Source organism: Engystomops pustulosus, chromosome 2, assembly GCF_040894005.1.
Source record: "Engystomops pustulosus chromosome 2, aEngPut4.maternal, whole genome shotgun sequence".
NCBI classification, from domain to species: domain Eukaryota; kingdom Metazoa; phylum Chordata; class Amphibia; order Anura; family Leptodactylidae; genus Engystomops; species Engystomops pustulosus.
This window is the reverse complement of record NC_092412.1, coordinates 136,367,305-136,389,454: the sequence shown is the minus strand read 5'-3', so window position 1 is coordinate 136,389,454 and position 22,150 is coordinate 136,367,305. Positions and strand designations below refer to the sequence as shown.

General features: G+C 39.6%; 1 protein-coding gene across 9 annotated transcripts in view; it reads right to left on the bottom strand.

Moving 5' to 3' along the window:
* The window catches only part of ADGRB2 (adhesion G protein-coupled receptor B2), a 300,446-nt gene that overhangs the window by 60,584 nt on the left and 217,712 nt on the right, over positions 1 to 22,150 (bottom strand). For 8 of the 9 annotated variants that reach the window (XM_072136618.1, XM_072136615.1, XM_072136617.1 and 5 more), the window contains 4 exons: positions 10,878 to 11,042; positions 9,834 to 9,998; positions 8,509 to 8,610; positions 8,114 to 8,220 (listed from right to left, as the gene is read on the bottom strand). In XM_072136618.1, the coding sequence (XP_071992719.1) occupies positions 8,114 to 8,220; positions 8,509 to 8,610; positions 9,834 to 9,998; positions 10,878 to 11,042 (539 nt within the window). The remainder of the gene's footprint in view (positions 1 to 8,113; positions 8,221 to 8,508; positions 8,611 to 9,833; positions 9,999 to 10,877; positions 11,043 to 22,150) is intronic. The other variant, XM_072136623.1, reaches the window with a different exon arrangement.

Below are 22,150 nucleotides of genomic sequence, written 5' to 3'. Positions count from 1 at the left end.
AGAAGAAATTGAGACTTTTGTGCTTAAAAAACTGACACACATGCCTGATATATCACCCTCTAAGATAAATCAAATCAAATCAAAGTTCAAAACACCTAATAGCAAAACTTACTGAAACATACCTAGGCATGTAGGTATGCCCAGAAAATGACAAGGCCAAAAACTGAGTGATTAGGGAGACTTCTAGATAACTAAATGAATTAATACTTTGGAAACATGTCATACTTTGCTTAAGATTACTGTTACTATCATATAGTATATCAAAGTATAAAAGCTGCAGCCATTATGAAGTGACATGAAGCTGTTATTCCATCAAGTAAAATGATGTAGACAAAAGACTAGTTGGACAAAAATAGTTCTGTACACCAAATGGCTGATTAGGATTTATCTGATAACAGTCTGCTGGGCACAACAACTACTTTACCTATGCCGTAAAGGCTACTGTGCGTGGTGGTAAACTTCTCTTCAGAAAATATTCACTGCATGAAATATGAACACATCCTGGCTGCATTTCTAGGACTGAACACTGCCCCAGGGCCCATACTAACAGCATCATATATGATGCTACGAGTCACTACTTCCCTGCCGGACTATTGTCCTGTACTGTAATCATGCTTTCACTAGTCCTGTGGGGAGGCAGTGACTCAAAGCATCATAGATGATTATGAGGTTGTAAGTCTGGGTCTCCAGGCAGTGCTGAGTCAAGGAAATACTGCTGTCATATGGTCCATTTTCACCTACTTGATATGTCTATAGATACAGAAAGGAGGTAACTGTTCTTATGGAAAACTCACTATGATCAATAACTTATGTGAATTCAAATAAACAATCTTAAAGTGGTCCACAGGATAAGGACTAACTTGCTGATCGGTAGGGGTCTCAGTGATCACAAGAACTGGGGGTCATACGCGGCCGTCTCCTCCATTACTCTCTGGGAGCGACGAGGGTTCCGATTGAGCTCACTGGGACCCCTGCGTACCCCTTGTTTTCATGATCTATGGGGTTTCTCATAACTGAGACTCCCGCTGCTCAGCAAGTTAGGCACTTTCCTGTGCCTAATGGTTTTTGATTCATGGGAAAACCCTTTAAAAAAGCTAGTATCTGGTATATCATTAGCATTCTGAATCATTTCAGTACTTTATACAAGTTTTTATCATTCCAAAATGTATAACTTAATTTTTCTATTAACAGAGAGATGTATATGGGCTTGTTATCTTCAGGACAAATTGTACTTTATAATGGCGCCATTTAATATTCCACGCAATGTACTGGAAAGCTTTAAAAAAATTCTAAGTGTTTTGAAAAAAACACATTTGTGGCGTTTTCTTGTGGGCTTTATTTTGACAGCTTTCATTCTGTGCTCCAAATGACACTTTCCCTTTACATGGTACTATCAAATGGATACTAAACTTCTAGGGTTTATCAGGTTTTAGTAGATTTAAAAAATGTAAATCTTTTGTACACAAAAAAATATTGCCTTTTTGACAAATTCTGAGGTCAATAACTTTTTCATACAGACCTATGTAAGGTGCCATTTTTTGCTGTTTCCTGCCAACATTTTAATTTATATCTATTTGGGACCTATGTGACTGTTTGATAATTTCTCTTCAAATATTCATGGAGGAAAAATGTAAAAAAGTGGACATTTGGGTGCTATTTTACGTTACGATGTGCACAGATAAAAATAAGGCTGTAAAAAAGAACTATAAGAACAAGCGATGGGGGAGCAGAGCAACTTGAAATTGACACCAGTTTATATTTCCTGCTTCTGCAGGTAGATTTCCTTTAATGCTCTTTTTCTCTAATATCAGTTGTTTTTTTTTCCTCTTGTGGAATATGTTAAGGGAAATGGGTAGGCTGATCTGATTTAATGATATTCTGTATAAGAGTGTATTTTCCTAATTTGACTACTATCCTATATGTTAATGTCATCTCCTAAATCCCTTAACCCCATGACATCCCCTGTTCTCATTACTGCTATTTCTGTATTTAATATGAAAATGTAAGAATGCAGTCCAGTTTTATATCCCATAGCTGACTTCTTTAATATGTATCAGCTATGTCTGCTGGGTTACAGACTGCGCTTTTCATTTAACAGCCTGACTGCAGTAATATGTTTATAACTATAGAGCCATTGAGATGCAGAATCCAGCACTGTGAAGCTTGCTGCGTCTTCAGATATGTGGATTTCCTCATGTTTTATCATCTTTACAATGGTTTCACCTTCACGGAAGGGTAACAAAAAACTGCAGTGTTGAGCGAATGTAAAAAAACAAAAAGTCTTCAGAGAACAAGTGAGAGTGGTGACTACGAGATTTCCTCTAACAGTTTGGAAAGTCACAAGCACAGATATGCAGCCAAAACAGACCTATTAACCACATATCTGTATTATTCAGTGACACAGAAGCCTAATAAATCTAAGAAAGGTCAGGGAAAGGTTTGTCAAGTGTGTTTATTGCACGGCTTCCACTCCAGCTGTGTAGTCTCAGTGCTCCCACATTATGCACATCTCTATTCTCCCCCCCCCCCACCTTAACAAGAGATGATTTACTTCTGGGACGTGTTCAACTGGGACATGGCGGCGACATTGACCTTTCCCTCGCTTGGAGGCGGGCAGCGACGCATGGAGAGGGGCGAGATACAAACGCCTGCGGCTGTTCCCGCTAATGAGAAGCTAATTGGTGGTGTGCGCAAGAATGAAAAGCAATGTCGCTTTATTCTGTGTATGCCTCTCCCACGCCTGGCATGCATGCCAAGCTTGTCACCGGAACTAATGTGTATTTAACGATAATAGGGGTCCCCGTGCACAGAACCCCATCCTGCCGGGTGGGGAGGGGTGATGGTGGCTCTCTAAATGTGAGAACGGCATATTGTTTAGAGCAGTCATTAGGAAAGAGCACAGTTTAGCTGCTGTCCTGGTAACACAGGAGGGATCGGATTTTATTTCATCCACTGATCTGTAATGAATTGATGGAATGATACTGAAACTCAGCCCTGCCTCTCTGGGTCATTATAGCATAAGGCATACAGAGGGTTGTAGACAAAAGACTATAAAAGCGGCTGAGGAAGAAATAAAGAAAAATGAAGGCTATGAAAGAAACGGCAAAGACCTGGAGACAGAAAGCCACATTTAACCTGGATGTGGAATAGATGGCTACAAAGAAACAATCAGTAACCAAGGGGTTACTGAAGAGAAAAAAGGCAGATATGGGAGCAGTGTGACAATGCAATAAAGGGAATTTAGCATGAGAGAAAAAAATATATGGATGCATTGAGACCATATCTCGGAAAAAAAGAGCGCAAAAGAGACAGAGGAGAGAAATTAATACTGATATATGATTGACAGAAAACACGGAGAAAAGTAAAACCATGTAAATGAAGGAAGGGATATTACAATCACGCCTCTGACAGGACATTCAATGTTAATCCACTTCTGTCAGTTGCTTATAACTTAGGGGAATATGCTCAGAATCAAAACAGGAATTTGGCAGCTTTCAAGCAGTCTGGACCAAAATTTCCATTCTCTTGTTCCATCAAATTTCATCAACTGGTTTCTGAGAAGCAAAACTCATAAAAAATCAATTTTGCTGAAATTAAGACTTTTTTCCTCATGGATTCTGCCAAAAAACTTGAATAGGTTTTGACAAGCAGAGAACCTACAGAAGTCGAAGCTTCCTTTAGACTGCATAATCCTAGACAATTGGGGAACTTATTTTCTGCAAGGGTAGTGAACTATGCCACCAAGCATTATTCAGTCTCTGAATCTAAGCAAGGGACACACAAATTCTCAAGTCAAGAGGCACAACTGGTTTTGGGCCAATGACTTTATTGATATACTCGTGATAGCAGTGTAACACGGATGACAACCCTAATATGCAAAATATCTTCTGTGAGATAATTTTTCTAGCATGGTTTACTCTTTATGCCACAGAGATCTGCATCTAAAAAGGTTCCTAAGGAAGGGCTGCCACCTACTGGATTCTAGTAAGGTTCCGTTTTGGATACTGAATGAATGCCGCAATATATATATATATAACGTATCTGCCATTATTAGCTTTTTTATATTTTCATTTCAATTTACCTACTAAACACTATTTGGATGACACATAATTTATTAGTAGGGGACAGCTCAGTTGAAGCTGATCGGTGGTCACCAGAGAGATGAGAAAAAGTAAAAGAATGGAAGTCATAATTCTAGCCATTACTGTTTATGATGGGTACAGGGCTTGGCTGTTTCCACAATTCCCATTGCAAATAATATTGGTGGATTAGTAAATAAATATGACTTTAATATGACATTTTTGTCCATCATTGAAATCCAGCAGGATAAACAAGGGACACTTACTCATAGATTCAGGAACTGTGGCTGTGATAATCTTCTTATATTTTTAACTATGGCCTCTTTCCTTTGACACCTAATGACGGGTTCCCAAAGACTACTATTTCCCAATCTGCTTTTAGAATAAGCATTTTTGCTTCCACACACTATTACAACTATACAGAAGTATACCTGGCTCCCTGCCAGCAAGCCATTCATGTGTCATCATCATCATTATCTCCTCGCTGCTTTGCTGGCTCTTCCTCCATTCTTCCCACAGATGTGAGCTAACAGGATTTGCTTAGAGCATAGGGTCATCTAATAGTTGCATGTGGGAGGGGGAGAGAGGAGGGAGCACTGAGAAGAGAACTAACAGAGCACTGAGAAGATAACAATGATGGCAACACAGGGACTCAGATACCTCCGTTACTCGATTCAGTTTTCTGGCAGGGAGACAGGTATATTTTTTATACTTTTAAAAGTGAGTGCAACCAGTAAAATTAATTATAAAAGCAAATTGGGAATAAGTATTGAAAAGTCTATGGGAAAAGATTCCCTTTAATACCCTATTAAATAGCATTATCCCCAAATCAGTTTGCAGCTGTAAATTTATCTTGTACATGGCCAAAAAGATCCAAGCTTGCAGGATAACACTACCTCATAATTTAGACTGGACTATGGGACATTTCTGTGGTTGGAGGAGGCACTGTTTGACGGAAGTGGGTACCATGTCCCAGAGCACTTCTAACTGAAGACAAGAGCTACATGACAGCGGAGGTCATCTAGTTTAGTTTGGCACTAAATGAAACACACAGCAGAAATATGCAGCCAGAGAAATCTGTAGCCAGTGGTACATGTATTATAACAACATAAATGCATATGCAATGTTTACAGCACTGTCTCTAACCCTAAAAAACTCACAGAATGAAACCATTGGATGACAACTTCCCTGATGTTTAGGCCATGGGATATGTACAAGATAGGTTTGTTCTTAACTTGAATTTCTATGTAAATTGGAACAGGTACAGTTTATAACTGTAGTTCCAGACAATATTTTTTTTTCTCAGTGACAGCTGGATTTTCAAAATGTAAACCTTCATTACAAACACCATACAGCTGATCATTGCATTGTGGGACTATAGTAAAACATCCAGAGAGCTTCACCAGAGGTCACGGTGGGCAGAGAGGTCCATCTGTTACTATGGGTCGTCTGTAAATTGTGTTTTCTTAAGTTGGGGACTGCCTGTACAGGTCCTGAAGAGCCAAGTATATTGTAAGTAGTTCATGCAAAGGAAGCACTTTTCTGTAGGACAGCTCCGCAGAATCTTCTTGTGACGTGGAGATTCAATATAGAGATTTGGCTTACGCTTATAGTACTTTGCATTTTGCTGCTTGCTTACCTGCTTTTGTATAGGTAAGAACAGTGTTGAACAGAAACAAGCCAAAACGAGTTGGGTTTTTTATGAGAAACTTCATTGCTTTGGATTTTTTAATCTATGCATGAAACATTCTAGATTCCTTTAAGAAATCAACTCAGTTGTTTGCCATGTATAAAATATAATAAATTGTAAAATTGTGGTTTATAATAAACTCTTTCTAAGGTTTAGATCTGCAATGTCCCTGCCAATGCGCATGGCAGAGGAGTAGTTGCCAATAAACTCTTTTACTACCCAGTACATATAGAGGTAATGGAGCAGCGGTAGATTCTGCCTGGATAGGTTAGGGTTAAAGAATGGTAATGTTATCATCCAATGATGTTCCACTATTGTAACTGGAGTGTGATTGGAGAAGGAGATCTCTTGAGTTCAAGCTCTCAACACAGGAAGAGCTCATAGCACATGCTCTGCTCACAGGCCTCCTAGGCCTCAGCTTAGCAACTACACACAGAGTGGCACAGGACAAACAGCACAAAGCTGCAGCTTCCAGCATTGGACACAGCTACATCCCAGCCTGCCCCTGCTTCCAGGCTGGTGACTCCTGAGGTTCCTCTCCAAGATCACTCCAGTACTGCAATTGTACAGAATCGTTTGGCGTGTTGTTACCGTTGGTTCGAATAAAGAACTGTAAGTTACTTTTATGCACAACATTGCCTCCGTCTGGTCCCTGCTACGGCTGTATCACAATTAATGGCGCCCCATCTATCTGCCAGGGACACATACTACAGACTCTAAGGGCTGCTCCAGGGAGAACCAGTACATCAGCCTCTCCCTCTACATCATTTCTTGCCAACACCACCTGCTGGAGACCTGCCAGGCTGTAGGACAGCCCTCCGGTCCCCATACCAAGCACCGTGACACTAGCGTGCCTAGGCCGCAAACGCCAGCCACTCCGGTATTCCGGTCCCCGGCTGTCTCCAGGCCCCAAGAAAAGGCTAGCCCCCCGTGTCTCAGTTTAATGGAAATATACCATTTGACAACGGCTCAAATGACCTGAGCATACTCCCCTCTGGGCTCTGTAATACTTATATCAGCTCATAATTTGGTTAGGAACAGAAAACAATAGTTCAGTCACAAAAAGGATTTTATAATATATTCAATTAAGGCCCTGGCACTCAACTTATGTCACCAGGCCGATTCCGAGCACCTCCAATAATTAATAATGCACTCCTCCATGTTTGCTCTCGGCACGTGATTGCACCGAATATATATATATATATATATATATATATATATATATATATATACATATATATATATATATATATATATATGGATAATAAGTGACGGATCATGCGAGAGAATTGCTGAGAGCCGAGTGATGTCACTGGCAGGAGGAGGACCAGAACAAACATTGGGGCAGATTTATCAAGCTGTCTGAAAGTCAGAATATTTCTAGTTGCCCATGGCAACCAATCACAGCTCAGCTTTCATTTTACCAGTGCTCATGAATATTTTAAAGGGGAGCTGTGATTGGTTGCCATGGGCAACTAGAAATATTCTGACTTTCAGACAGCTTGATAAATCTGCCCCATTGAGTTTTATTTGAATATATTATAAAATCCCTTTTTGTCCCTAACCAAACTTTGTGCTGCTATCAGTAGTATAGAGCCAGGTGGTGTGCTCAGGTCAATTCAGCCTGTGTCAAGTGGTATATTTCCTTTCATTTTTATTTATCTATTTTTATTGCTACAGCATTTTCTAAAAATGTGGTCTCAAACATTCAGAGCATTTGGCACTAAAAGTATACAATGAAGTGCAATGCCCTAACATTTTTACAGTGGATTTCGACCTTTACCATTCAAATGATGAAAACTGCACAGTAATAAAACATTTTACAGGATTTACTGCAGATTTTCTTCAACTTGGTGGCATCTAAATGTCTAAACTTACTGGAATTTTCTGTAATTAGTTTGGTTACTCAGACTCTTCACACTCTCTGTTTAGAAATAAATTTGTACTTAAGCCAAGGAATATTTATGCACAATATTCAGTACACAGTGACAAGATGTTCTCCTCAAAAATCACTGCTAAGTGAATACTTTGATACTTAATCTCCAAAAAATAATGCTGAACTGGAGAGATATGACATTGCGTACTGATATAATCCACTAAAATGAAAGCACCAGAGCATCCAGAGACATCAAAATCAACCAAATGTTTCACGCACTTGATCAAACAAATAGTGCATCTGCCCTGTGTTCAGTCTCATGTGTACAGTAGGCAGTGGCAAGCTTCATTTTCTAAGCCAGAGCCAAAATAAGTTAATAATGACAGGCTGCATTACAGAATTTTCTACTTTCCTTATAAATAAACAAAATGTAAACAATGTGGTAAAGTAAGAAGAACTTGTAATTACTGCAAGGTGAAGATATCTGTAGTCATGGGAAACACAACGGGCGAAACTCGGAGGACTCCAGTAAGCAACACCTTGGGGACTGAGCAGACAGCGACGACTAGCTGATCCTGCAGGGGATATAGAGATCACTAAGTGAACCAAAAATGAGGATTAGACTCTGAGAAACACAAGAACAGAGATAGAAGACTGTGTACAAAAATAACACTTTATAAACAAAACAAATAAAGAGAGGAGAATGAAATAAAGCAGAACAATACTGTATTGGTGTTTATGTTTTAAAACTAAAAAGTCTCAATAAAGAGACATTGAAATGAAGCAGAAGAAACACAAAGCATGAAAACAAGACTGGAAAAATACAGTAAGGTGTTGACAAGGTGCGATCAAGAGCAACTGACCTGTGGCGTTCGGAGGACACTTGTTGTACACAATTTCGCCTGCAGCAGCTTTCTTCCAGGTCATGGATGTAACATACTCATCTTTACACATTTCATGTAACGCTGTGAGGAATGGAAGCACTATCATAAAATAACTGGTTATAAAGTCAACTAGGAGCTACCTGCCCAGCCCAACCTGACTTCACAGATCTCCCAAATCCTGAAGATGAGATCTCACAGCTTCCAGCCATGTTATACACCTTGTGATCTGCCCAGGGATGCTAACCAGAGTGTGTTGGCATGACCTTTCCCTGGTGACCTCAGAATACGTGAATTTATATGTCTAAATAGAAAGCAGTTTTTTTCCCATGAGGCATGAACATTCATTACTATTCCCTTTTTATATAGCCACTAGCCTGTCAGCAAGAGCCCACAGAGAAAGCAGGCACGCTGAGAGGATGAAAGAAACAAAAGAAACAAAAGCAGAAAGAGCATGTGGAGAACAAGAGGAAAGGTGCAGAGACCTGACGTGGAGAACACAAGAAAGGTGAAAAGGTGGTGGTGGACAAAAAGTGTGGTCAGGATGGGATTTACGGCAACACAAAGAAAGGCTGGCGGAGTACTGAGGTTTGTATGTCCCCTCAACTTGAAAAGTCGGTCTATAGAATTTTGTGTGTACAATGTTGAAACTGACCAACATTTTAAGAGAAGACTGTCTGTAAATTAAATATTGCCAGAACTAAAAAGAACTAAAAGGATTGAAATAAAACACCAAAAAGAGTAAGACAGAATTCGTGTGAATGATTAAAGATAGAAGAGTGTGGTCTCTTTCATGACTTAAGTGTGATTATAAGGTATAATGCATGCAGATTGTTTTAATAAAAACCAGACATTTTTAAACTGTATCTCTTTTGACTATAATTTTATTATAAGTAGTATGTACCTGAAACCCACCACCTGCTGTATGTTTTATCAAGCACACACAAAGCAATTTAAACACATTTATAATAAAATATGTCAAGCTATATAGTACTAGAGCTGTCTACTTGGACTACTAGTGAAAAATTTATATTCAAATTATTTTTTTTTTGCTTTGAAGTTGGTTTAGGAATTTTAGAAAAAAAACAACAACTAAATGTAATACTATTAGTAAGGTCCGAACACCCATTCCTACCTTCAGCATAACATAACATGACTATATATCATGTAAGGCATCTGTGTATGATATATGTATATATATATTCAAAGTTGTGATCTACCTGTTTCACATAGGAGGAGGTAAGCCCTAAGTGGGTTAAATTTGGCACCTCCATTGAGCACACACAGGATATATATTGGGTGTATACCTGGGCATTTCTTTTCATTGCACGTCCTGACCTCGTCCCCGGAGCCCTCGCACGGGTATCCTTGCAATCCTGTTCCCTGACACATCCGGTAGCGTCGCTGCCAGCCACTGTCACATGTTTTGGAGCACAAGCTCCAATGATTCCACGGGCCCCATTTTCCATCCGCTAGAGAGTGTGATGGGGCAGGAAAGGAAAGTGTAAAAAAAAGAAGGAACACAGAAGGGAATAAAAAAGAGAGGAATGGGCAGAGGAAGGTTAAAATAGGGTAAGAAGTGTGAAATTAGAGGATGTAGAAAATTGTGGAGAGAAAATGATAGGAAAAAAAAATATAGGGGAGCATAAATTAGGAAATAAGCAGTGAGTAAAGAGAAATAAGATGAGTATGAAGTGTAAAGAGGAAATCTAAGGAATGTGTAAAGCTGCAGTATAAAATATAGAAGCCATAAAGTCGTGAAACTAGGTGATGTGTAGTATGTAAAATACAAAGCTATTCTGGCCGTAACACTAGTTAATGGTACTTTGGAGAGAATGACTAAAACTGCTAAAGAAAAACAGTACATCTGAAAATAGAACTTAAAAAAAACAGCAGGTACTTGAATAGCATGTAACAGAAGCAGGTTTAAGAGGTGAAGAGCCAGAGGCACATAATGGGGGATGAGAGAGCAGTTAATGTTTGGTTCTATGATCAGAGAAAGATGACAGAGATAAAGATAGAAGGAAAAGCTATAAAGAGGCTTACAAAAAAATAGGCTAGATGATAAGATTTGAACTACCTGCTAAGTCAACAGTGGGCATAGTGATAGCTATAACTGGATCATTTCACGGTGCTTGTCTATCATAGGGTATAGCTGAAAATGTACTGGCCCTAAGTAGACATCAGTGATACTGGCCAGCTACTCTACTACATGATGAACTACATTCAACTGCATCATGCAATAGTTTTATAATGGCAAGAAAAGTCACACTTCAATCTATTAAAACATAAGGCACCAACAACAGGCAAAAAACCGCTGTCAGGAAACATGTGTCTCCATTTTCCATTACCTGGGCACTCAGGATTACTGCACTCCCTTGTGTCTGTTTGCTGCCCCCTGCACTCTCCATCGGCCTGGCTTGTGCTGCTGCACTTTCTTGTCCTTTGTTGGGTTCCGTTGAGACATGTTACTGAACATCTTCCCCATGGGCCCCAATCCAACCATATTCCTTCCACTGCAAAAGAGAAAGCAATGCTGAGTAAAAGTAGCAGCCTCTGACAAACAGGCCAGCTGTGCCTCTTCCACGGAAAATAAATGCACAAAAGCTACATGCAATAAATAACATTTATTGTGCAATTGCATCCTCTAAGTAGAACCTCATAAAAACATCCTAAAGTAAGAAATCTTCTAACCTCAATGGGGACATCCCTTGACAAGGACAGAAGGAGGAAGCAACCTTTCAAGTGAATGAGATGAATTAATCATGGGCACATAGGTAACTAGTGATAGATGGGGTCAGGGTTCTGGAACGGTGACTCTTAACCCCTTTTGACTGCTGCGTAAGGAATTCATTGCCCTGCACTGCTCTTCTGATCTCAGAGTCCTCAGACAAATGATAGAATACAATGTCTGGAGAGCAGGACACATGGCCTGTGAATTAGACAGTAATGATAGATATACAACTTCTTGTCCCACCAGTCAGCATCTTCTCTTCAAAGGACATAAATAAAGTGTTGTCTTTTTAGCCATCTGAGTCATATACATACTAATACATACTCCTCCTCACCAATGTTACATTAATAAAACAGTCAACCAATGTTAAAAAAAAAAGATAAATAAAAAAGCTGAAAATTTTCCATGGTCACATTCAATTTTTCTGCAGTTATTCGAGTTCTACGGTTTACAGCATGCAAAGGGTTAGCCTGGAGTCTCAGCAATGGTGCCCCAGATACACTTTGGAGAGTTTTCTACCGCACATAAAGTTCAACATGATAAATGTGTTTAAGTACCTGAGGAGACAATATACAGATTAAGGTCAAACATTATTGTGGGCAGGTTTGGAAAGTCATACGGGAGCCCATAAAGAGAAATAGATTGAGGGTGAATTTCCACATAAATCAAAGAGATCCACATTATTCCACAGGAGACATCCTAGTTATGATGGTGAGAGATGAGCCAAGATTCTGTAATTGTAACAAGATGCTTGGGCATACAGATTAGTGATAGGGGGAATCTGTGTGGGACATGGGCAATCCAGGATTCTGGTCATTATAAAGTATATTTATGAAAGATTCTAAAGACTTATTTAATATTTTAGCTAGATTTTTCCTTTGCAGGAGAATTGAGCCTTTAACCTCTTAACTACCAGGCCCTTTTTAGTTTTTGAGTACTTATTTTTCACTCCCCATCTTCAAAAATCTATAACTTTTTTATTTTTTCATATAAAGAGCTGTGCGAGGGCTTGTTTTCTGCATAACAAATTGCACTTCATAGTGACTGTAATTCCATACTGTGTACTGGGAAGTGGGAAAATATTCCAAATGCATTGAAATTGGTGGAAAAATGCATTGGCACCATTTTCTTGTGGACTTAATTTTCTTGTGGATTAATACAGCTTTCACTTTGCGCCCCAAATGACATGTCTACTTTATTCTCTAGGTCAGTACGATCACGGAGATACCAGATTTATATAGGTTTTATAATGTTTTCATACATTTACAAAAATTAAAACCTGTACAAAAAATAAATTCTTAATTTTGCCATATTTTGGTGCTAATAACTTTTCCATACTTCATTGTATGGATCTGTGCGTGTCATTTTTTGCGAGATGAAGATTTCATTGCTACCATTTTAAGGACTGTGTAGCCTTTTGATCACTTTTTATAAAATTTTTTATATCTTGAAAAAAAAGTGGCATTTTGACTTTTGGCGCTATTTTCCATTAACCCGGGAATAACATTTATTAAATTTTGATAGATCAGACATTTTGAAATGTGGTGATACCTAACATGTTTATGACTTTACTGTTTATTTATATTTATATCGGTTTTAGGGAAAGGGGGGTGATTTGAATTTTTCTTTTTTTTTACTTTTCCATTTATCTTCAAATATTTTTTAGACGCCTTAGGGAACTTTACCCTAGATTGTCTGACTGATCCTACCATAAACTGCCATTTTACAATATGGAGATTTTACTGATGGTGGCACATTGTAACAAATGATCAGATGCTATGTATCCTCGGGTCTTACCAAGATCCGAAGCTGTCATAGCAACAGATCGTCACTCCCCAAGATGTCACGGGGAGGAACCATTGAATCCAAGATGGCCGATCACGCCGATCGCGGGTGTTACCTGCAATATCCAGAAAACACTCACCATTTATGGAGAGGGCTCAGCCCGTGAGCCCTCTCTGAACACCCGCAGCCGACATGTGACATATAGATACGTCACACATCATCAAGGAGTTAAACGGGTAGTCTGTACAAATTATGCATTTTTCAACCATAAAATAAGTTATCGGTATCAAAAATGCTAAAGGGACCAAACAACCCCTTTAATACACTTTAAATGGAAACTGCCATTTAAATTAACCCATCCAAAATAATTAATTAAAACTGATTAAAAAACATTATTAAATGGTTCTTTTCTATGGCTGTAGTGTTTAAAAATCACTTTGTAAACTTATATGCAATTTACCTGATGTGAGTACAAAGACACGAACCAAGTCCTGCATAGTATATTTTACTAGCATTGCCCTCCCTCCCTGTTCCTGATTAACAGATCACACTGCTAGGACATGCTGCTATATGGAAAATTGAGATAGAGCCCTGTTACATCATTTGGCACTTAATGTCATGTGACCAGAGTGTCATATAAGACCCTTTAACCCACTTACATTTGCAATGTTTACCCCATGTGGGTATCTGATCCTATGAAATTACAGAAAGACTCCATGGAGACATGAGGAGGTGTAGAAGTCCATGGAGGTAGGCTGTGATTTCATGTGATCAGATACATACATGGGGCAGATGTTGCAAATGTAACTGGGTTAAAGGATCTTAGATGACATTGCCCTAGTAACATGACGTTAAGTGCCAAATGCTAAATAGAGGTATGGGACAAGGGAAAAAGCAGATTGGAGGGGCCAGATAAGTAGGACACACCCCTCTAATGCCAGGTAATATAAGATAAAGTTGATTAATGGGGATGTCAGGGAAACAATTTTTTGCTGTAAGAAAGGTGTCCGTTAGTTAATAGCTGTCACTAGCTGTATTTGTGAAAATGCAGCGACAGGTTCCTTTTAAGGCCTTGTGGACAAGGTTTTCATTTTTTGTTTTCCACAACATTTTCAGTGCATTTTTCCCCGTTACTGTAGGACATGTTATATCTTTTAAAGATAATTTCCTGGGATCAATACAGCCCAGGGGAGAATTGTACTGTTTTGTTGCATGTGGTGAAAAATGAAATTGCCCTCCTTTCTTTGACTGTATCTGCAGTGGCTATACCCCACACATAAATATATACCAGCAATGAAAAAAACAACACACCTAAATATATAGTTTAGGTAATGGTTTAATGGCCATATTTCTGAGTTAAGTAACTGGTGTTCAATTTGTTAATCTCCTCCCAAGAATCCAGCACTGTTCGTGCCCCAGCCACAGGTCCATAAGAAGCTGAATGGAGGATTGGTTATCCTTTATCTAAAGACTAGGATGTGAGTGAGGGAATACTCCACATGGACAGCAATGGCTGTAGACCAGGTTTCTCTATATTTGGAGCATCTGACATAGGCATGCACTACTGATCTCCACTGCCTCCTTCTCACAAAGCCAGTACCCCCAGTACCACCTTCCTCTTCACTGAGCCTGCATTCACCTTCTCACACAGCTTCTCACACACTCGTTTCCCCAACAAAATCTCACACTATACCCTTGGTTCCCCTTCTTCTCACACAGCCCGCAACCCAAGGTCAGTGTTCTCCACACACAGCCATCCCCACCAGGTCTCCCTCCTCCTTACACAGTCATCACCCTCAGGACCCCCTCCTTCTCCCACAACCATCACCCTTAGCTTCCCCTCCTCCTCACACAGCCATCACCCCAAGATCTCCCTCCTCCTCACACAGCCATCACCTCCAGGTTTCCTTCCTCCTCACCTAGCCATCACCCTCAGCACCCCCTCCTCCTCCCACAGCCATCACCCTCAATTCCCCCTCCTCCTCCCACAACCATCACCCTCAATTCCCCCTCCTTCTCACACAGCTGGCAGCCCTTCTCACATTGTGCACAAACTTCAGCAACAATCTCAAGGACATTTTTGTCTGCGTGACTAATATTTTGGATACTTGACGTGGTTGCCTGGATGGTGATCTTGTGCAATCCTAATGACTTGAATGAAGCATTGGTCAAACATGTGAATTGGCCATTCACTCATAAAGATAATTCTCCTATATATATCTCAGCTGCTGGACCTACAAAATATTCTTGGCCTACAAAATGTATTCTTGGCCTCAAATGTATATTTTACCTGAGAACAAAATAGGTCAGATATTTATTGTACATACAGTATATGGGATAGGAAAACAGATGCAGATAAGGCAGGACTGGAAAGTCATAAACTGATGACATGTCCTGCAACTTATTTTACCTGAAATGGACATTTTACTTGAAGGCTGCAAGATACTCGTGTACCTGAGTCTATTACATATGTGATATTGATAAAATAGGGCAATTCATTGGAGTGTTTTTTATATGTAATACTAAGCAACCTAACAATCTAAATAAAGACTTTGACAATTAATTTCTTATATCACCTTACCTAACTGAAATTCTTAATGGAAATTTCTCGTCGCTTTTCATCTTAAATAAATCCGGATTTAAAAAAAATCATTTTTAGATCGTAAGCTCTTGCAAGGAAAGCCCTAAGACCCATCTGATCATATTATTACTCACTATCTTATTTTATTTCCATATGTACACATGATCATCTTTTGGTGATACATTCTTTTTCAATTGTAATGCCCTACCAACAGCAATGACATGTAAGGAGAAGAGGAGAATACAATGGGGGTGATTTATCAGAAGTCTTTTAGAGCAGAACTGTTCTAGTTGCTCATGGCAACCAATCAGAGCTCAGCTTTCATTTTCCCACAGCTGTTTATATAATTACAGCTGATCTCTCATTGGTTTCCATGGGCAACTAGAAGTTTTACCTCAGAAACTTGATGATACATCTCCTCCAATGTATTACACAATGGATCTATCTCAATCTATCTATCTCGATCTATCACAATCAATCTCTGTCTCTCTTCTGGAGTATCACAACCTGAGAGGTTCAGCAGCTGATCAGAGATTTGTTTGCAAACTGCACAGTTGCAAACTGAACATATACAACTGGATGAAACTTATTATTACTATGTTGAGTTTTCTGGGTTTTTGTTTTCTGAAACCTAAAAACTAGACCAGACAGGCAGAAGATGCAACAAATTCATCACCAGGACTAACTATGTGATTGAACAGACAAATCTTGCATAACATGCTGTATGATTTTCTCTCCCTTCTATTACCTCTTAGTTTAATTACCAATTCCCAAACTTAAAACAAGGTGCAAATACCCAAACCACATCATAAATGAAGTGCAAGGCAAAATTTCCACCTATTATGTGTGATTTATTATGTTGGATTGGTTTGTTAAAAGACGCATAAATTCTGGATTTCAAAGGATTGATGCGTCTACACGTTATAAACACTAAGGGGGACATTTGTCAAACGCCGTCACGTACAATGAAGGCCCTTGCTTGACATAGAACTGCACCACAGCCTGAAATTTTCACTTATAAAAATTTGCAAGCTATAGCATGCGCACAGGCTGCCAACCGGGCCGCTAAACACCCTACACACCCATTTGGCGAGGAGGTGGCGAAAAAGGATAAATAATTGCAATTACTGGTGATTTTCAAGAAAACTGCTTTAGAAGTCCTAAGGTCATAAGGTAAAAGTTCTCCTTATGGAGAGTTGGCCAATGGAGGTCGCCTTATAGGCGTCTGGACTTAAAGCCATAGATGCTCCACTAAGGAATTCTGGGAAGTTCGCAAATATGTTTTCCATTTAACATCCTATATTTTTCTGTGTACATACATGGTATAGTGAGACAACGTACACCATAGGTGTACACGGGAAACAATATCCAGCTGCAAACTGTGCGGCTGGATATTGGTCCCCCACACGTTCTTGTGCATGGGGCCTTAGGGCGGTTGCAGGGCCCACAGGTCCAACAAACAATACATCCAGAAAAGCAGAGAGCACTGCACAATTGCAGGAGAGATATATTCAAGAGTGGCAAAGTTTTGGTGTGTGCTAAACTTTTTTAAGCAATTTACAAGTTTACTCTCACAGGTTTTATAGAAAAGTACATCATACCAAATTTGCATACATAATTAATGTGAATAAACAGAATAAAAATACTCCTTAGTTTTGCCTGTCCCAGTAGTGGTTCCCACCTGTTTCTGGACTGATTATGTTTGTGAAACAGTATTTTTTTTACAGAAGAAATCCTATGGATTCTAAGTGCTGCTCTCAGTTCACTCTGTAACTAGCAGTAAAGCCTTGTGTCTGCTCAGCTCTGTGGATGCAAAAGCCTCCTGCAAAGAATAGTGAAGTGTGAGGTCTCCCCTGTTCCCTCCTTAATAATCCCTAAATCCTAGTCGGTGATTCCACATAATTTTCTCTTCTCTCCTTGCAGCTCAAGCTGGGTCATTGACTCCACACTCACACCACTGACACCAGCTTTTCAGACACTATCAGAATAGTAGGACAGCTCTTAAATGTTAGTGCTCACTTTGTCCTAGCTACACTACATGTACCTATTTCCCTACTGTCTGAAAGCTGCCAGGTAATTTACTGTTTAGATCCTCTATTTACAGACTATGCTGTGATCAGTAGATTTACTTGTTGAAATCTCATTGGGTTTGATACGGGGTAACTTAATGAGAAAACATAAAGCATCATGAGAAACTGTGGGCAGAAACTATTACACTCAGCTTTAGGGAAAGACTTGAAGAGGTTAGTCTCCACCCACTTCACTGCTGCTGAGGAAGATTTTTAACAAGTAGCTTCAGAAAAGAAAAATGTTAATTGATTTTAAGAAAATGTTATAGCCACAGCAGGAAGTGGGAATTTATTACCTGTTTAAGAGAAGAATATTACTGACATACCCAGAGGGTGATGTTTTCAGGTGACTGTTATATAGTCTTTCAGGTACTATCAGCCCTTTGAAATTAAGTTTGACAACCATGGTCTATATGGTAGGACACTGTACATAAAATACATATGACATTTATAGAAACATTTCAAGGTTTGTTTTTCCTGAGTTAATTCATTCTAATCTATTCCACATAATGGCAATGTCAAGGCTGCCTCACTACAACATGGTATTTCTGAGAGAAACATTATTAGGTGCATAAAGTGCACATGCCACATAACTGACGTGTGTGCTTGTTTGACAGACATTAACGCATTTTCTCCTTCTAAAGATCTTGTGTGCGAGAAAATGGAACATTTTGGTACAGTGTGTTACTTGGCTGCACATTATCACACCCTTAATTGGAGCAATGATGTGAGCGTCAGTACACTTTTCACAAATGTAATACATCAACATGGCAGATTTGGTGTTGAACTGTTACCTCATTGCCGACAATTTACATGGCAGTATAATGGTAATATGCTTGAATGGTTGAGAATAATGTGCAGTGCTTATAGGGAGTGGAAAGAGGATTCCCCAATGCATAGAGTAATGTGTGTACCGTAATGGTCATAATCATTCACCATTTCCTCACTAATTACATATCAATAATTATGTCAAGCTTTACGCAGATTACAAAAGAACCTCTGAAATACGCCAGACATACCAACATACAGTATTTCACAATGAAAGCTGTTCAACGAAAATTGATGAACGTAGCCTGGGAACAGCAGGCAGCTTGTAGGTGCGTTACATAAAGCAAGCAGACAATTAGCTGTAAGTAAAGCAAAGCATGACAAATGAAACAACAGCATCCTCTGCCCCCGACTCAGGAATAAGGGCTGATCCCAACATAAGCAATGTAAGAAGCCTTAGGCTGGCACATGACACCTGCTGATGCAATCACCTCTGGTAACATATTTAGGTTTTCTTAGACAGAGGGCTTTTAGATCTGGATATTTAAAATGTACACAAATATAACACACATATACACCCTTGCAATTGCCTACATTTGGCCATCTCCCCCTCATATTGTAACCCCTTCATCTCCACCTCATATTGTGGCCCCTATGATCACCTCTTCATATTGTGGCCTCTCATCTCCTCCAAATATTAGAGCCTGCTCTCATCTTGTAACCACTCTCATCTCCTCATATTGTAACCCCCTCATCTCTTCTTTCATATTGTGGCCCTATCATCTCCTCTTCATATTGTGGACCCTTCTCTTTCCCCCCTCTTATTATGGACCTCTCTCTCCACCCCCTCATATTTTAGTCCCTCTCACCCACTTCATATAGTGGCCCCTCAATTCGTTTATACTGTAGCTCCCTCTCACCATATTGTGGCCCCCACTCATCCTCTTTCCCTTGTTTCAAATTAATAAAAAAATAAACCCCCTTTTTCCTGTTTCCCAACAGCGCTCTTCTTCTGCTGCATCTATGGACTGTGATGCCAGTAGACATGATGACATAATCACATGGCGCCTGCCGGCCACACAGCTGCAGCACGGGGAACAGTTTATAACTCTCTGCACCATCAAATTATTCAACTGAATTTGTGTCTGCTCCGGATCACTAGTGGGCAGAGTTAAAAGGCATTGGGGATCATCAGTGCTTTTTCTGGTATACCAGTGGGCCTGTCCAAACCTGCTGCCCTCCCTGTCTCTCAGGCTGCACTCCATTCTGCTACGCCTCTACTCCTCAGAACAAACACTTTCCCCATCATTCAGCACACCAGACCCAGCGAGGAACTTTTGAAAACTTTGATTTCTCCCTTCTATAGGGTTCTGGTTGAATCAGCCCATAGGAAAGCTATCCTGCTATCATGTGACATATAATACATTGTAAACAAACTTATGAAAACAATACCATAAACAACCCTAGAGTGACAGAAGTAATGCATAATATTCATTGTTTAGGTCTTGGGGATTTACACAATCTCTCATCCAACCTCTCTTATTGGTCGAGGACTCCTGGAACCAACCTAGGATCCACTAGGATCCAGTGAACAAGGTTTTCAGTCTTGCCCACCTGAACATACAGAGGTTACTCATAAAACCTTTGTAGTGCCACTTCATGATTAATACACATGTTAGACTAAAAGCAAGGGTTTCCATTGCGGTTCCCTTAAAAAAAGGCAGGGACCCCCAGCAGTGGAATTGCCCACACTGTCAGCTAGTAAAAGGGCTATATGACTATATATGACTATGATTGTTCTTAAAGGGGTTAACAACACAGCCCAATTAACCCCTCAAGTATACATGTATCTTAACAATGGCATCTGTTAGACCTATTCAAGTAGGGGTATGCTAAATTAGTATGCCAAGTGCCAGGCCCGCAACATACAGCAGTTAACAAAAATGTGACATTTTTAAAACAGTTTGTGACATTTATAAAGCTCCTACAAAAGCTCTTAGTTAACATCAATAGAAACCGGGCGTAAGAAACGAGCCACAGGCCTTTCAACAAAAACAGGTGACAAATCTGAATTTAAGGTTCAGCGTTTGTATAAATGCCATGGAGTTGGTGAATGGCCAACTCATATTCACATTCTGTTATTTAAATTATGTGTGGTTTACCTGCCAGCTGCTTAAAAACATCTACTAATCTGTGCAGTATGCTTCAAAGGATTTCTCGTTGCTCTGTCTTATGCTTCTCATTAATATATTGTGTTACTGGTCACTGACCAATGGACAATAATACACATGCACCACAGATATTACATAACGTAAAAATAGCATGTCCTTAAAATCTGCTTATCCTCATGAAAGAATGTTTTTAGGAGAGAATAATAGTAGAACAGAACACTGCATTCACTATTTTTATACTGCTAGATTCATACAACATTGACCAAAAAGAAATCTTTCCCTGTGCCTTTGAATGTGTAACTATAGCGAATGGCACATTGAAAGACCTGCATCAGTTCCAGGGACCTAACTTGATGCTTTTGGTTCCCAATGCAGACTCTGTACCAAACCATTAAAGGGGTAGTCCACAAATACGGATAATTCATATTCCAATCAGTCCTTAAAATATAAGCTAATATGTACTTAAAATTTTGTTCACCTAGCAGAAAAATGTTGTGGTCATATACTACAATAAAGAATTAAAATGCTACAGGCCCTTTAAACAGACCATGAATTTTGTCCCTGCAGTGGAGACACGGGACAGAAGATAGCTGCTGGTCACATGTTCACATCACATTGGGGTACATTTACTTACCTGTCCGACGAAGTTCCCCAAAAGTGCATTGTCCAACGGGAATGCATTTGCCATGATTCACTAAGATTGTGTGTCCAATATACTGCATGTGTCGCTTCCCCGCTCAGGTCCGACAGAATTCACCTTCTTCTTCATGGTGTAAGTGCTTGATCTCGCGACACAATTTGAAAGTTAAATCCCGTGCTCAGTCCGAATAAGTCGAATCGTCCGAAGCCCCCCAATTTCTGTCGAATGAAAGCCAGCGCAGCTACACCAAAATCTGATCTCATGCGACACAATGCCAGCGCAGACCCCTGTTAAATACCCGCATAGCCGTGCAATACCAGAAAACGTTGGAAAGTCCGATTAAAAGTGCAAGTGCAGACCCTTAGTAAATAAGCCCCATTATGTCCTGCACCTGCCTCAGCAGGTCATGTGATCATAGCTATGTTTGGCTGTAGTCGGTAGCTAGCAGTGCATCCAGTATGGCCAGTATTGTGGCGAGATGGCATTTTAGTGAGTCTGAAGCAATATGCAGTGATGGCTGTTACACACATCCTTACTATGTTAACAGAGCAAGACAGTCTATAAGATTATCACTGGGAGCAGCACATAAGAGGGAGGAGCTGTTACTGAGAACTAAGGGATCATGGGACTTATAGTACCCTGTACTGGTCATCTTGGAGATAACTCAGTCTTCTCTAGAAAGACCATAAAAAATTGTGAATCATAAAAGCAAAATATTTAAGCTCTATTTTGTGACTAATTACATTGAGTTTTGTAATATTCATTTATTTATAGCCTAATGAGTTTTTGAATCAGAGGTTACCTTATTACATTATTATAAATACATTATTGTAGTGCTGGTTTTTGCATATTGGGAAGATGCACCTAATGTTTATG